At 42.4% G+C, this 12,656-nt stretch overlaps 1 protein-coding gene across 9 annotated transcripts in view; it reads left to right on the top strand.

Moving 5' to 3' along the window:
- FSTL4 (follistatin like 4) overlaps positions 1 to 12,656 on the top strand; it is a 444,888-nt gene that overhangs the window by 415,193 nt on the left and 17,039 nt on the right. For 7 of the 9 annotated variants that reach the window (XR_010840231.1, XM_067031630.1, XM_067031628.1 and 4 more), the window contains 2 exons: positions 3,030 to 3,179; positions 11,578 to 11,685. Coding sequence is in view for 8 of the 9 variants with exons in the window: in XM_067031630.1 (XP_066887731.1) it covers positions 3,030 to 3,179; positions 11,578 to 11,685 (258 nt within the window). In the remaining variant the exon portion in view is untranslated. The remainder of the gene's footprint in view (positions 1 to 3,029; positions 3,180 to 11,577; positions 11,686 to 12,656) is intronic. The other 2 variants (XM_067031632.1, XM_067031631.1) reach the window with 1 other exon arrangement.

The following is a 12,656-nucleotide window of genomic DNA, read 5'->3' as shown; positions in this document are numbered from 1 at the left end:
GGGCCTGGCCCAGACAAGTTCCTGAAACGAGTGTGTTGCATTGCTGTCCTGACTGGTGGTGTACCTCAGAGCATCGCATTTCTCACATTTGCAGCTTGGGAGCAGCTGTTTTCCAGGCTATTTCCTTTGAATTAATCATGTTTTAAAGTATTACCTCTGATAAGTTTTCCCTCCACGTGATAGCCACAAAACCATCGAGAAAGGGTGGTCCTAGTTAATTTCCAGCAGTTAGGTTTGAATAATTGTAACCCATCACACTGGCACTAATTTCTCATATATTTGCAATAACTTAACCCATAGCTTGTAGGGGACATCTCTCAAATCCTAACCAGGGCTCAGTTTTCCGAAGAAACTAGAACAAGACACAGTAAGGGAGGTCTTATAGGCATTTCAGGCAACACAAGACCTCCGTGAGCTATGGAACAGTCCCAAATAACATTTTCCTCATCTAAAAAATGCCTAGAACCTCACAGGAATGTTACAATGAGCTGACCCTTTCTCTCAAGTGCTGAGTGAGTAGGAGGTTGGCATCTCATCTCCGGCCCCTCTGCTGGATGAGATGTCCACTTTGCCCAGCAGGAAGTGGCAGGATTAATAGCTAAGGGCACAGGCTTTAGAACAGGATCTGCACAGGTGGGTTCAGTTCCCACCTCTGTCACTCAGCAGGCTAAGTGGCTTTAGAAAAGTTACGTAACCCCTCTAAGCCTCTGTTTTCTCACAGGCAAATTGGGGTTATTGTGAGGACTAAATGTGTTGACAGTGTGGGAAGCATAAAAGGAGAAAGACCTGTTTCAAAGCTACTGCAGCCATTTAGGAAAGAAACGGGGCTGGAGATGGAAAGTAGAAGAACTCCAAGATTTAGGAGGCAACCTCTGTAGTCCTCGATGACTAATTCACAGTGACTTGTGTGGGAGAAGGAAGAATCAAAGATGGTGTTCCTGCTTTGGACTTGGCTGACCAGATGCTGATGAGGACCCAGAGGAGGAGCAGGGATGGAGGCGAGGACCGGTTCAGATGTGGATGGTTATGTATGAGGTGACTGTAGGGGAACCACGTGGGAACTGGGGAAGGTGGTTCTGAGCTAAAGACACAGATCTGGGAGCCATCAGCATGAGGGTACTGATGAAAGCCCGGATGGGAGACCCGATCGCCAAGGGTGCATGTGAGTGATTTGAGTTGGGCGCCTAGCACAGAACCCTGGGAGGCATCAGCAGTTAAGGGGCAGATGCACCAAGAGGAACCACAAAGGTTGAGACAGTGTTGGACAAGAGGCATGAGGAGAAACATGAGAATGTGTATCATGGAAGACTAAGGGAAAAGAAGGCCCCCCTTTCTCTCATTTATTCATTCAACAAATATATTTTAGGCACCAATTCTGTGTCAGGCACTTTACTAGGCGCTAAGAGTATGGCAGTGAGCCCAACAAAGAGCATGCTCTCAAGGTGCTTACTATCTGGTGAACAAAGAAAGACTAAACATAGGTAGACAAACAAACGCAGAAGGTCAGGTGGTAGATGAGAAAAGCAGCAAGGTGAGGCAGTGAGGATGCCGGGGCGCTAAGCTAGGTGAGACCAGAGAGGGTGTCTCAAGAAGACGACACGTAAGCTGACACCCAGAGGACATGAGGAAATAAAGCAGGTAGACATCTGACGAAGAGCCAGCTGCACAGGCCCTGGTGCAGGAGAGCGGCGTGAGTGCAGAAGAGCAAGCATGCCGTGTGCACAGGATGGATGGGAAAAGGAGAAAAAAAAGGCAGAGATGGGCAGAGGAGCCAGAGCGTTCAGGGCCTCGTTGGCTTCAGGGAAGACTTGGACCCGGTTCTGAGCAAGAAAGAATGTTACTGTGGTGGAGGGAGTTGAGCTGACTTGTATTTCACAGTGATCCCTGTGGTTTCTGTGTCAAAAACAACTAGCAGGAGGCCAGGGTGGAATCAAGGAGCACAGTCTGAATGCTGTAGCAGTTACTCAAGGGACAGATGTGGCTTGAGCCAAGGTGAAAGAGGTAGAAGTGGTTGGAAAATTCTGAATATATTCTTGAAGGTAAAACTGAAATGATTTTTGATGCATTGGATGAAGGCTGAGGGCATGGGGAGAGAAAGCAGTCAAAGATGACCTGAAAGGTTTGATCTAAGGAATTAAAACAAGGGAGCTGCCATTTATTTGAGTGGAACAAGCAGGATTGGGAGGCAAAATTGAGAGTTGATTTTGGACTTATACATTTGAGATGTAAATTAAATAGCCAAGTAGACCTAGGAAGTGGCTAAGTCTGGAGTTCCGAGAAGAGGACTGAGCTAAAGATTATGGATTTGGGAGTTGTAAGCACGTAGATTGTGTCTAAAGTCATAGGCGTAGATTAACAAAGATTAGCAAAGGGAGTGGATTTTAGAGAAGTCGTCCAGGAGCGACCTCTGAGCATCCCAGCATCTAGAGATCAGCAAACAGAGTAGGACTGAGCAGCAGAGAAGGATCAGCCAGTGGGGAGGATAGAGGGAAAAGAACCAAGGAGTAGTCAAGACGCTGTCAGATGATGCCCCAAGTTCAAATAAAATGATGGCGGAGCTTGAATGTAATAACTGAGAAGTCAGCCTGGAGCTCGGTGAGAACACCACCAGCTCTGTGCTGAGGACTACAGCCAGAGGATTAAGGAGCTTGTGAGAGGTGAGGAAGCCGAGAGTGCATAGGTAACTCCTTCAGGAGTCTGGTCATTGACAGAAGTTGTTTACACGGTGGATGGCGATGAGGAAAGGGAGAAGGTAGCTCACAAGAGTGGAAGAACACGGACCACACAGCTGCTGATTGAGAGGCCGGCAAAGAGAGTTACAGCCTCAGTAGGAGCAGGAGGAGGTGAAAGATGAACGGAACGTGGAGTGAAAATCTGGTGATGCGGGAGGGCTCACGTGCTGTGCTCTTTGGACGTGAAGAATTCTGAGAGAGGAAGAAAGGGACAGAGCAGGGTTGGGGAGAGGGAACCCAGCGATGATGGGGGAACAGGAAATTAAGAAGACATATGGCAACCTATCTCCTTTACAGGAAGAAATCTGTCCTCAAAGGGAAGGAGGCGCCACCCAGCCCTGCCAGTGGGCCTCAGCAGTGAATGTCAGGCACCGCTACATCTACGTGGCCCAGCCCGCACTGAGCAGAGTCCTCGTGGTCGACGTGCAGGCCCAGAAAGTCCTCCAGGTACATCTCTCTGAGGGAGGGGGGAGCTTCCAGTTCTGGGGCACAGCCAGCCACATCCTTCTTTGTTTTCCGCACACCCCCCAGCTCCTAGGAGAGGTGGTCAGAAGTGGGAGGGAGCAAAGAAGATTCATGTACATTTTTCATCAAGTATTTATCGCCTACTATGTGCCAAACTTTGGTCTAGGTGCTTGGAAAACAGCCATGAATGAGCAAGTCCTAGAAATTATATTCTAGCTGGGGAGACAGACCATAAATCAGAATTGTAGGGAGCTATAGATGGTAAGCTATTTACAGGTTGAAAGGGACAGAGGAACTGGAAGACTATTTTTAACTGGGCCTCATTCTGGAAGTGAACAGAATCTGAGATCTGAATGCCAGGTGGGACTCCCGCTCTGGGAGCAGAGAGAAAGCCAGTGGGACTGGTGCACAGCCAGGAAGGGGAGAGTAGGATGTGGCGAAGTCAGGGGTAAACAAAGGCCAGTGAGATAGCCAGACATTCAGGTGTTTTAATTAGGGGAGTGACATAATCTGACATTTTTAAAGAGTCAATCTGCTGCTCAGTGAAGGGCAGACTGGAAGATAGAACAGAGATATTGGTCACTGAAATAATCTGGGCAAGATGATGACAGCAGTGGAGGTAGTAAGAAGCTATCAAAGTCTTGCTATATTTTAAATGTAGACCCCCAAAGATTTTTTGCTCGATTGAATGTAAGGTTTGAGGGAAAGGAATAATAATAATTGTAATAATAATAATTTAAGCAACTGCAGAATGGTGATGCCATTTACTATGTGTGGTGGGATGAATAATGGTCCCCAAGATGTCCACAACCTAATCCTCAGAACCTATGAATGTCAACTTATATAGCAAAAGGGATTTTGCAGGTATGATTAAGATTTTTTACTTTTTTTATTGGCGTAGAGTTGATTTACAATGTCGTGTTCGTTTCTGCTGTACAACAAAGTAAATCAGTTATACATATACATATATCCACTTTTTTTTAGATTCTTTTCCCATATAGGTCATTACAGAGTACTGAGTAGAGTTCCCCGTGCTATACAATAGGTCCGTATTAGTTGTCTATTTTATCTATAGTAATGTGTATATGTCATTCCCAATCTCCCAATTTATCCCTCCCCCACTCTTTCCCCCCGGTAACCGTAAGTTTGTTTTCTACATCTGTGACTATTTCTATTTTGTAAAAAGTTCATTCGTATCATTTTTTTAGATTCCACATGTAAGTGATATCATATGATATTTGTCTTTCTCTGTCTTACTTCACTCAGTATGAGAATCTCTAGGTCCATTCATGTTGCTGCAAATGGCATTATTTCATTCTTTTTTATGGCTGAGTAATATTCGTGTGTGTGTGTGTGTGTGTGTATAACATCTTCTTTATCCACTCCTCTTTTGATGGACATTTAGGCTGCTTCCATGTCTTGGCTATAGTAAATAATGCTACAATGAACATTAGGGTGCATGGATCTTTTCAAATTATGGTTTTCTCCAGATATATGCTCAGGAGTGGGATTGCTGGATCATATGGTAACTCTGTTTTTAGTTTTTTAAGGAATCTCCATACTGTTCTCCATAATGGCTGTACCAATTTACATTCCTACCAACAGTGTAGGAGGGCTCCCTTTTCGCCACACCCTCTCTAGCATATATTGTTGGTAGACTTTTTGATGATGGCCATTCTGACCAGTGTGAGATGATACCTCATTGTACTTTTGATTTGCACTTCTCTAATAATTAGTGATGTTGAGCAGCTTTTCACATGCTTTTTGGCCACCTGTATGTCTTCTTTGGAGAAATGTCTATTTAGGTCTTCTGCTCCATTTTTGATTGGGTTGTTTGTTTGTCTGATATTGAGCTGCATGAGCTATTTGTATATTTTGGAGATTGATTCCTTGTCAGTCGCTTCATTTGCAAATATTTTCTTCCATTATGTGGATTGTCTTTTCGTTTTGTTTATGGTTTCCTTTGCTGTGCAAAAGCTTTAGAGTTTCATTAGGTCCCATTTGTTTATTTTTCTTGTTATTTTCATTACTCTCGGAGGTGGGTCAAAAAAGGTCTTGCTGTAGTTTATGTCAAAAAACGTTCTGCCTATGTTTTCCTCTGACAGTTTTAGTGTCTGGCCTTACATTTAGGTCTTTAATCCATTTTGAGTTTATTTTTGTGTATGGTGTTAGAGAATGTTCTAATTTCATTCTTTTACATGTAGCTGTCCAGTTTTCCCAGCACCACTTTTGAAGAGACTGTCTTTTCTCCATTGTATATTCTTGCCTCCTTTCTCATGTATTAGGTGGCCATAGGTGTGTGGGTTTATCTCTGGACTTTCTATCCTGTTCCATTGATCTATATTTCTAGTTTTGTACCAATACCATACTGTTTTGATGACTGTAGCTTTGTAATATGGTCTGAAGTCAGGGAGTCTGATTCCTTCAGCTCCATTTTTCTTTCTCAAGATTGCTTTGCCTATTTGTGGTCTTTTGAGTTTCCATGCAAATTGTAAACATTTTTGTTCAAATTAAGGATTTTTAAATGAGGAGTTATCCTGGACTATCTGGGTGAGCCCTAACTACAAGCACAAGTATCCTCATAAGAGGGAGGCAGGAAAAAATGTGACAACATAGAAGGAGGAGGCAGTTTAAGGACGAAAGCAGGTTTGCTACACTGCTGGCTTTGAAGATTGGAGGGAGAGGCCATAAGCCAAGGAATTTAGCTCTAGAGGCTGGAAAAGGCAAGAAAATGCATTCTCCCTTAGAGCCTCTAGAGGGAGCACTACCTTGCATACATATTTATTCTGCCAGTGAGATTAATTTTGGACTTCTGTCCTTCAGAACTGTCAGAGAATAAGTTTGTGTTTTTTTAAGCCACCAAGTTTGTGGCAATGTTACTGCAGCAATAGGAAGCTAATACACTCTGATAGAGGCTTTGAGCAAGGCAGGGGATACAGGTCATGAAGCAGATACAGGGGAAAATTAGTAATTCAGCTTTAGATTTGTTAAGCTTGAGCTGCCATTTTATATATATATACATATGCAATTGGATAAATAGGTCTGGAGTCAAAGGAGAGGTCTAGGCTGGAGATATGAATGTGGGCATCATCCCCATGTGAATTGTATTAAATCCAGTTAGCTGGAGGAAAGCATGGAGGGAAGTACAGATAGAAAAGAGGTCAAGGTTGGAGCCTTGAAGTATTCCAACACTTAAAGATCAGTAATGAGAGAGGAAGCCAACAAAGGAGACCAAGAAGGAGTAGCCTGAAAGGTAGGAAGAAAATGAGGAGAGGGTGGTGGTTCACAAGCCAAGAAAAGAGCTTTTTAAGGGAGAGTTAGTGGCCTGTGGTGTCAAAGGTTGCTGAAAGCATTTGTATGTTATGAAGACTGAGAACTAACCATTGGATTTGGTACCACATGGATCACTTTGGCGGGAACAGATAGGACTATAATGGCAGAATGCAAGCCTGAGGGGGTGGATTCAGGTTACAATCAGAGGGAGTAGAGATGGTGAATATAGACAACTATTTTCAGGGATTTTGCTATAAATATGAGAAAAAGTAGACAAATGAGGCAGTAGCTGGAAGACGATGCTGAAGAAACTTTTAGAATAGGTGATATTACAGCATTTGTATGCTAATGGGAAAAATTTCTCCCACAATTCTTCCCTTTCTTCTGCATCATCAAAGTAGGCAGTAGTCAGTGGAATCCAGATCATACAAGTAGATATGCTAGCCTAAGATAAAAGCACATTCTTTCATCATAACAGGAAGAAATAGAAAGTATTCAGGCACAGGTGCAAATAGGTGATACAATTGGTGATAGCTGGATGACCTTCTCTTCTGGTTGCCTTTATTTTCTCAGTGAAATAAGAAGGAAAATTATCACCAAGGCTGGAGGTCTAAGGAAAAAGGTAAAAGTTGGATGTGAGATTGAACTGACCAGGGAAATGTGATAGGACTGCAGGGCAATAGTGAAGGCCCACTTAAGGATGAGGGGTGCAAATGTAAAGTCACACCAGTGAGGAGGGTTGTACCTTTTTTTCCCAGGAATGCTTAGCTGCCCAGGTGCAGGATCATTGTTGGGAGAAAGTTGTATAAAAACCAGGGTTGTGGTTGTGGTTTCTCCTGAAAAATATGATAGGAGACTTTCCAGCTATCTTTTTGTTATTAATTTCCCTGGCCAGAGAAAGTACTCTGAATAATTTAAATCCTTTGAAATTTATTGAAGCTTGCTTTATAACTCAGCTTATCAACTTTCATAAATGTTCTATGTGTACTTTAAAAGAATGTATATTCTAATGTTTTAGGTAGATTTTACATATATGTCAATGATGTCAAGTTGGTTTATTGTATTGTTCAGCTATTCTAAGTGATTTTTTTGTCCACTTAGTCTACCAGCTGTGGAGAGACATGTTGAAGTCTCCCACTGTGATTGTAGATTTATCAAGTTCCATCCATTGTTGCTTTAAAATTATAGTATCTTCCTGCAGGGGAAGACTTCTTTCTTCTTACAAAATATCCCTCTTTATCTCTGGCAAAGCTTCTTGCCTGAAAGTCCACTCTGTCTAATATTAATACAGAGTTATTTTGATTAGTGTTACCATGGTATAATTTTTCCATTCTTTCACTTTCAATCTTTCTATCTCATATATTTAAAAAGTGATCTCTTATAAAGCCACATGTATTTGGATTTTGGCTTTTATCTAGTTTAATAATCTTGATCTTTTACTTGGATTATTTGATCCATGTATTTTTGATGTAATTATATGGTTATGTCTACCATCTTACTGTTTTTTCATTTGACCTACCTCTTTATGTTGCTTTTTTCTTCTTTTAGCTTTCTTTTGGATTAGTCAAACATTTTTGTTCTATTTCTCCCTCTATTAGCTTGTTGTCCATGCATTCTTTTATCATTGTTGTTATTATTACCACCATAGAGATTACAATATGCATCCTTGCTTCAATAGTCTCATACAAATTATTGCTTCACTTGCCCAATATTGACAGAACCTTACAACACTTTAAGTCCTTTAACCTTTCTCCTGCCTTTGGCACTACTGTGGGAATGAATTTTAATTCTACATGTAATTTAACCCTACAAGACATGACTATTGACTATTATTATTTTGTACAGTTGATAGTCATTTACATTCACCCACATATTTACCTTTTCCATTGCTCTTTATTCTTTCCTGAAGTACATAGTTCTGTCTGGGATCATTTTCATTCTGACTGAACAAGTTTCTTTAATAGTTCTTTTAGTGCAGGTCTGCTGGCAACAGATTCTCATAGTTTTTGTTTGTTTCAAAATTTGCCCTTTATTTGTAAAGGATATTTGCACTGGATATAGAGTGCTACATTGGCAGTTAAATTCTTTCTGCAATTTAAGATGCCGTTTCATTATCTTCTGTTGTTTTTGTTAATAGGTCAACTATCAGTCTTATTGTCTCTCTTTTGAAGATAATGTATCTCTCTTTTTCTCTCTGGCTTCTTTCTAGATTTTCTCTTTGGTCTTTAGCAGTTTTACGTGCCCAGGTATGGTGTTCTTTGTATTTATCCTGATTTGTGGTTTTCAGAGGTTCTTAAATGTGTGGATTAATATCTTTAATCAGACTAGAAAATTCTCAACCATTATTTCTTCAAATATTCTGCTGCCTCATTCTCTCTCACCTCTTCCTTGCGAACTCTGAGAAAAAAAAAAGCTAGACCTTTCCATTGTGTCCCACATCTCTTTCACTCTTATTTTCCATCCTTTTTGTCTCTTTGTGGTTCAGTTTGGGCATATGCTATCAACTTGTCTTTCGGTTCAACAATCCTATCTTCCACTGTGTCTAAGGTATATATAACAAAACCTATCTATTGAGATCTTAATTTCAGGTGTTGCATTTTTTCACTTTTAGAATTTCTGCTTAATTCCTTTTATATACACAATTTTTAAATTATTTTTTATGGATCACCTGTGAGTCTGTTTCTATTGTCTTTTTTATGTTGTTTTCAGTTATATAAGCTGTATCCTGGAATGCCTAGTAATTTTTTCTGAATGTCAAACATTCCATATTACATTGTAGAGACTTTTAAATGGCTGTCATCCACTAAAGAGGGTTTACCCTTTTCTCTGCTAGGAAGAGAGAGAGTAGAGAATGAATCACTTTAATCAAGTACTAAGTTGAATCAAGGCTGAGTTGCAGTTTTGATAAGGCTTAGTCAGTCTCTGATTCACTCCTAGTAGGTAGCCCTTCAGGTCTTTAAACTGAGAGCCTGGTGTGTTCTTCAGGACCTTTTCCCTTCAGTGACTTTGCTCCTTAGTATATTGAGACTGTGGAAAGCTCTGTTCTGAATTTAAGAGATTTTTGGTTTAGGTTTTCAGTCTCCTACTCCACACCACCTCAGTCAGAATGAGAATATGAAAAATGACTAGAGAAAGTTAAGCAGAAAGGAGAGATAATGCCTGCAATCTAAACTTTGGGGAAGTTTGTGAAGAGGGCAGACAAATGGGATAGCTGGAGGAGAATGTGTAATCAAGAGGGTTTTTAAAAGAGTGAGAGAGAAAATACAAGAAACTAGAGATAGTGTCAGGATGGTATCATTACTGGTGAGAAAAGAAGCTCTCGGTAGAGGAAGACAGTGCCAGATCATAAAGCCTTTGGTAAATGAAGGGAAGCAGCCAGGATGAGAGAATCAAGGAAGAGTAGCTGGAGGCATGAACAAAGGACTTGGGGTATGTGAAGTGTAGGAAAATAGAAACAGCCTCTACTTGAGGCTTCAGGGCAGAGGAAGTTTTAATTAGACCAAGAAAGTACAAGGAGACTTCAGAGATGGTGATGACTGGAGAAGAAATATATTTCAGCAGGGATTGGCAAAATCAAGAGCTCAGATTTATATAAAGTTGTGGTCATCAACAGAGGAATGAATTCTAAAGTCATCAGAGTATAATGGGTTATTTGAAGCCATGTATTGAATGAGCTCACCCAGGGAAAGGATATAGACAGAGACAAGGTCAAAGATGAAGACGGGGGACATGCCACCATTTAGAAGTCAGGATGAGGAAGAGAAGCCAGGGAGATGGGAAGCTGAGTGAAGAAAATGTTTCCAGAAGGGAATGGTTAACCATGTGGAATCCTGCTGAAATGTCAAGTTAGAGGAGGATCACAGTGATCTCTGAATTTGACATGAAGCTCTAGAGCAGTTCAGTGGAGTGGTGAAGACAAACAGTTAAGAGGAAGTGGTTTCAGGGACTCCATAGACATTTCTTTAGAGAAGTTTTAACCAGTGGAGGCAAAGTTGGTTTTCCCCCGAAATCAGAAAGGCTAGAATATGGTGGCTTCAGTGGGGAAGAGGAAAAGATCACTGAAACCAAGAAGGAACTGAGAAAGCAGGGCTTTGAATGAAGGCACCAAAGTTGGGGACTCAGGGAGTGACAGAGAAAACAGAGCATCTTTAGTGAACAAAGGGAGTGACTGGAACTTTGGCCAATGTCAAAAAGAGCAGGGGTCATAGTGGCATAACAAAACAGAGTTTTGGAACTTATAAAACTACATTCTGAGAAGTAGAAAAGTCACCATTTGATAGGGCCACTGGGGAAGCTCTGTCCTCAGAAAATAGCAGAATTTCAGTTATAGCAGTAGAAAAAGACTCTACAGTCTGAGTCCCAGAGGCTCCAGGTGAATGATGTACCAGATAGAGTCTGCACAAAGTTAAGAGACAGACAGGTGATAATGGATAAGTTCAAAGTCAGTCTCAGATGACCCTGGAAGAAGAGCTAGAGAAGGATGCTGAGGGTTCAAGAGGCCCCAAAGGCTTACAGGAGAAGTGATGGGAGGGTCCTGAAGCTGATTCTTAAGTGGAAAACTGAAAAAAAAAAAAAAAAAACCCTCTGTGCTTAGGCTTTTGCCAAGATGGTCTGGGTACCCTTTATGTATTTACTTTTTGGCCGCGTTGGGTCTTCATTGCTGAGCGCAGGCTTTCTCTAGTTGCGGCGAGCGGAGCCTACTCTTCCTTGCAGTGCGCAGGCTTCTCATTGCAGTGGCTTCTTTTGTTGCAGAGCACGGGCTCTAGGTGCGTGGGCTCAGTAGTTGTGGCGCATGGGCTTAGCTGCTCTACAGCATGTGGGATCTTCCCAGACCACGGCTCGAACCCATGTCCACTGCCCTGGCAGGCAGATTCTTAACCACTGCGCCACCAGGGAAGTCCCTGCAAGAAGTTTTTAAAAGGAAGAACATTACTGACAACCAATTTTATGCCTCTGAAGACAAACCCAGAAGGGATGTTTCTACCCTGGGTTCCCAAACTGGCTCATTGTCAAGGCTGCTAGGCTGGCTTTCCACTCACCCAAGAGTGGCCTAGAAATGAAACAGCTTCTACAACAATGACCAACTTGTCGCTATTTTTTTTTCAAGTCCATAGGTGTCGACCCTCTGCCGGCTAAGTTGTCCTATGACAAATCACATGACCAAGTGTGGGTCCTGAGCTGGGGGAACGTGCATAAGTCCCAACCAAGCCTCCAGGTATGTTGAGTACATGGAAGACAACACCCACCTGCAGGAAAGGGCTCTCTCCCTAGCTAATAAATGTCTCCTGCTTCCCTAGGTGGCTAATCACATCTATCCAAAGTATGTCCATGAAGGCTAAGTAGAGAGTAGGAAACGTCCTCAGGATAATGCCCCTTATAGGAAATGAACAGGATATCTTCCACCAGGCCTACTATTAAAGACAATAACACTGACGATGGATAAGATTCTAATGTCATGACAACGAGAATGTGGCTCTAGGCCCCACCCAGCCCAGCCCCAAAACACTTGCCTCTTCTGAGCCAGGAGCTCCTGGGGCCAAGCAGAAATGAACCTCTAGACTTCAGGCAGTGAGAAGGGAGCCAGGGCTTTCTTTAGTTTGGGCTGCATGGACTGGAGAACACTGTCAGAGCAGGCACCAGATAATAAGGAAGGAGAAGGAAAAGCAGCAGCAGCAATTATGTTCATAAATGGAAGCACATTACTGAGTGCTCACAGTGTTCCAGGCACAGGAAGTTTCAGTAACTGGCCCCTTGTCCACCGTAGGCATACATTCAGCCCTTCAGCCCATACATTCAGCCACTGCATTGTACTACCTCTTAGGAAGAGCTGGGGACCAGGACATCTGTGGGATCCCTTCCTCCACCAGTCAGGGAAGGTCATCACCAACCCTATGTTGAGTGTGTCTGGCTCAGCCTTTCTCATCAGGGGTACATGAGAGGATTAAGCCCTACAAAAGGTGATTTGAATGCCGGTTCCCTCGATTCTCCCAATGATGGTGCATAGAACCATTCTAGATGCACAGAAGAGAATTCACTGCATACAGTGGATTCCTCGGGATATTATGGTTTTATTCTCTCTCAGAACCCCAGCTGAGAAGGGCTGCGGATGGAGCCAAGTTCACACTGTTCCCGAGACTGGTAAGAGGCCAGGGATACCCAGTCTACAGAAGCTTCCTCCTGGGGACT

The sequence above is a fragment of the Kogia breviceps genome, chromosome 4, assembly GCF_026419965.1.
Source record: "Kogia breviceps isolate mKogBre1 chromosome 4, mKogBre1 haplotype 1, whole genome shotgun sequence".
Classification (NCBI taxonomy): domain Eukaryota; kingdom Metazoa; phylum Chordata; class Mammalia; order Artiodactyla; family Physeteridae; genus Kogia; species Kogia breviceps.
This window is presented reverse-complemented; position numbering and strand designations above follow the sequence as displayed.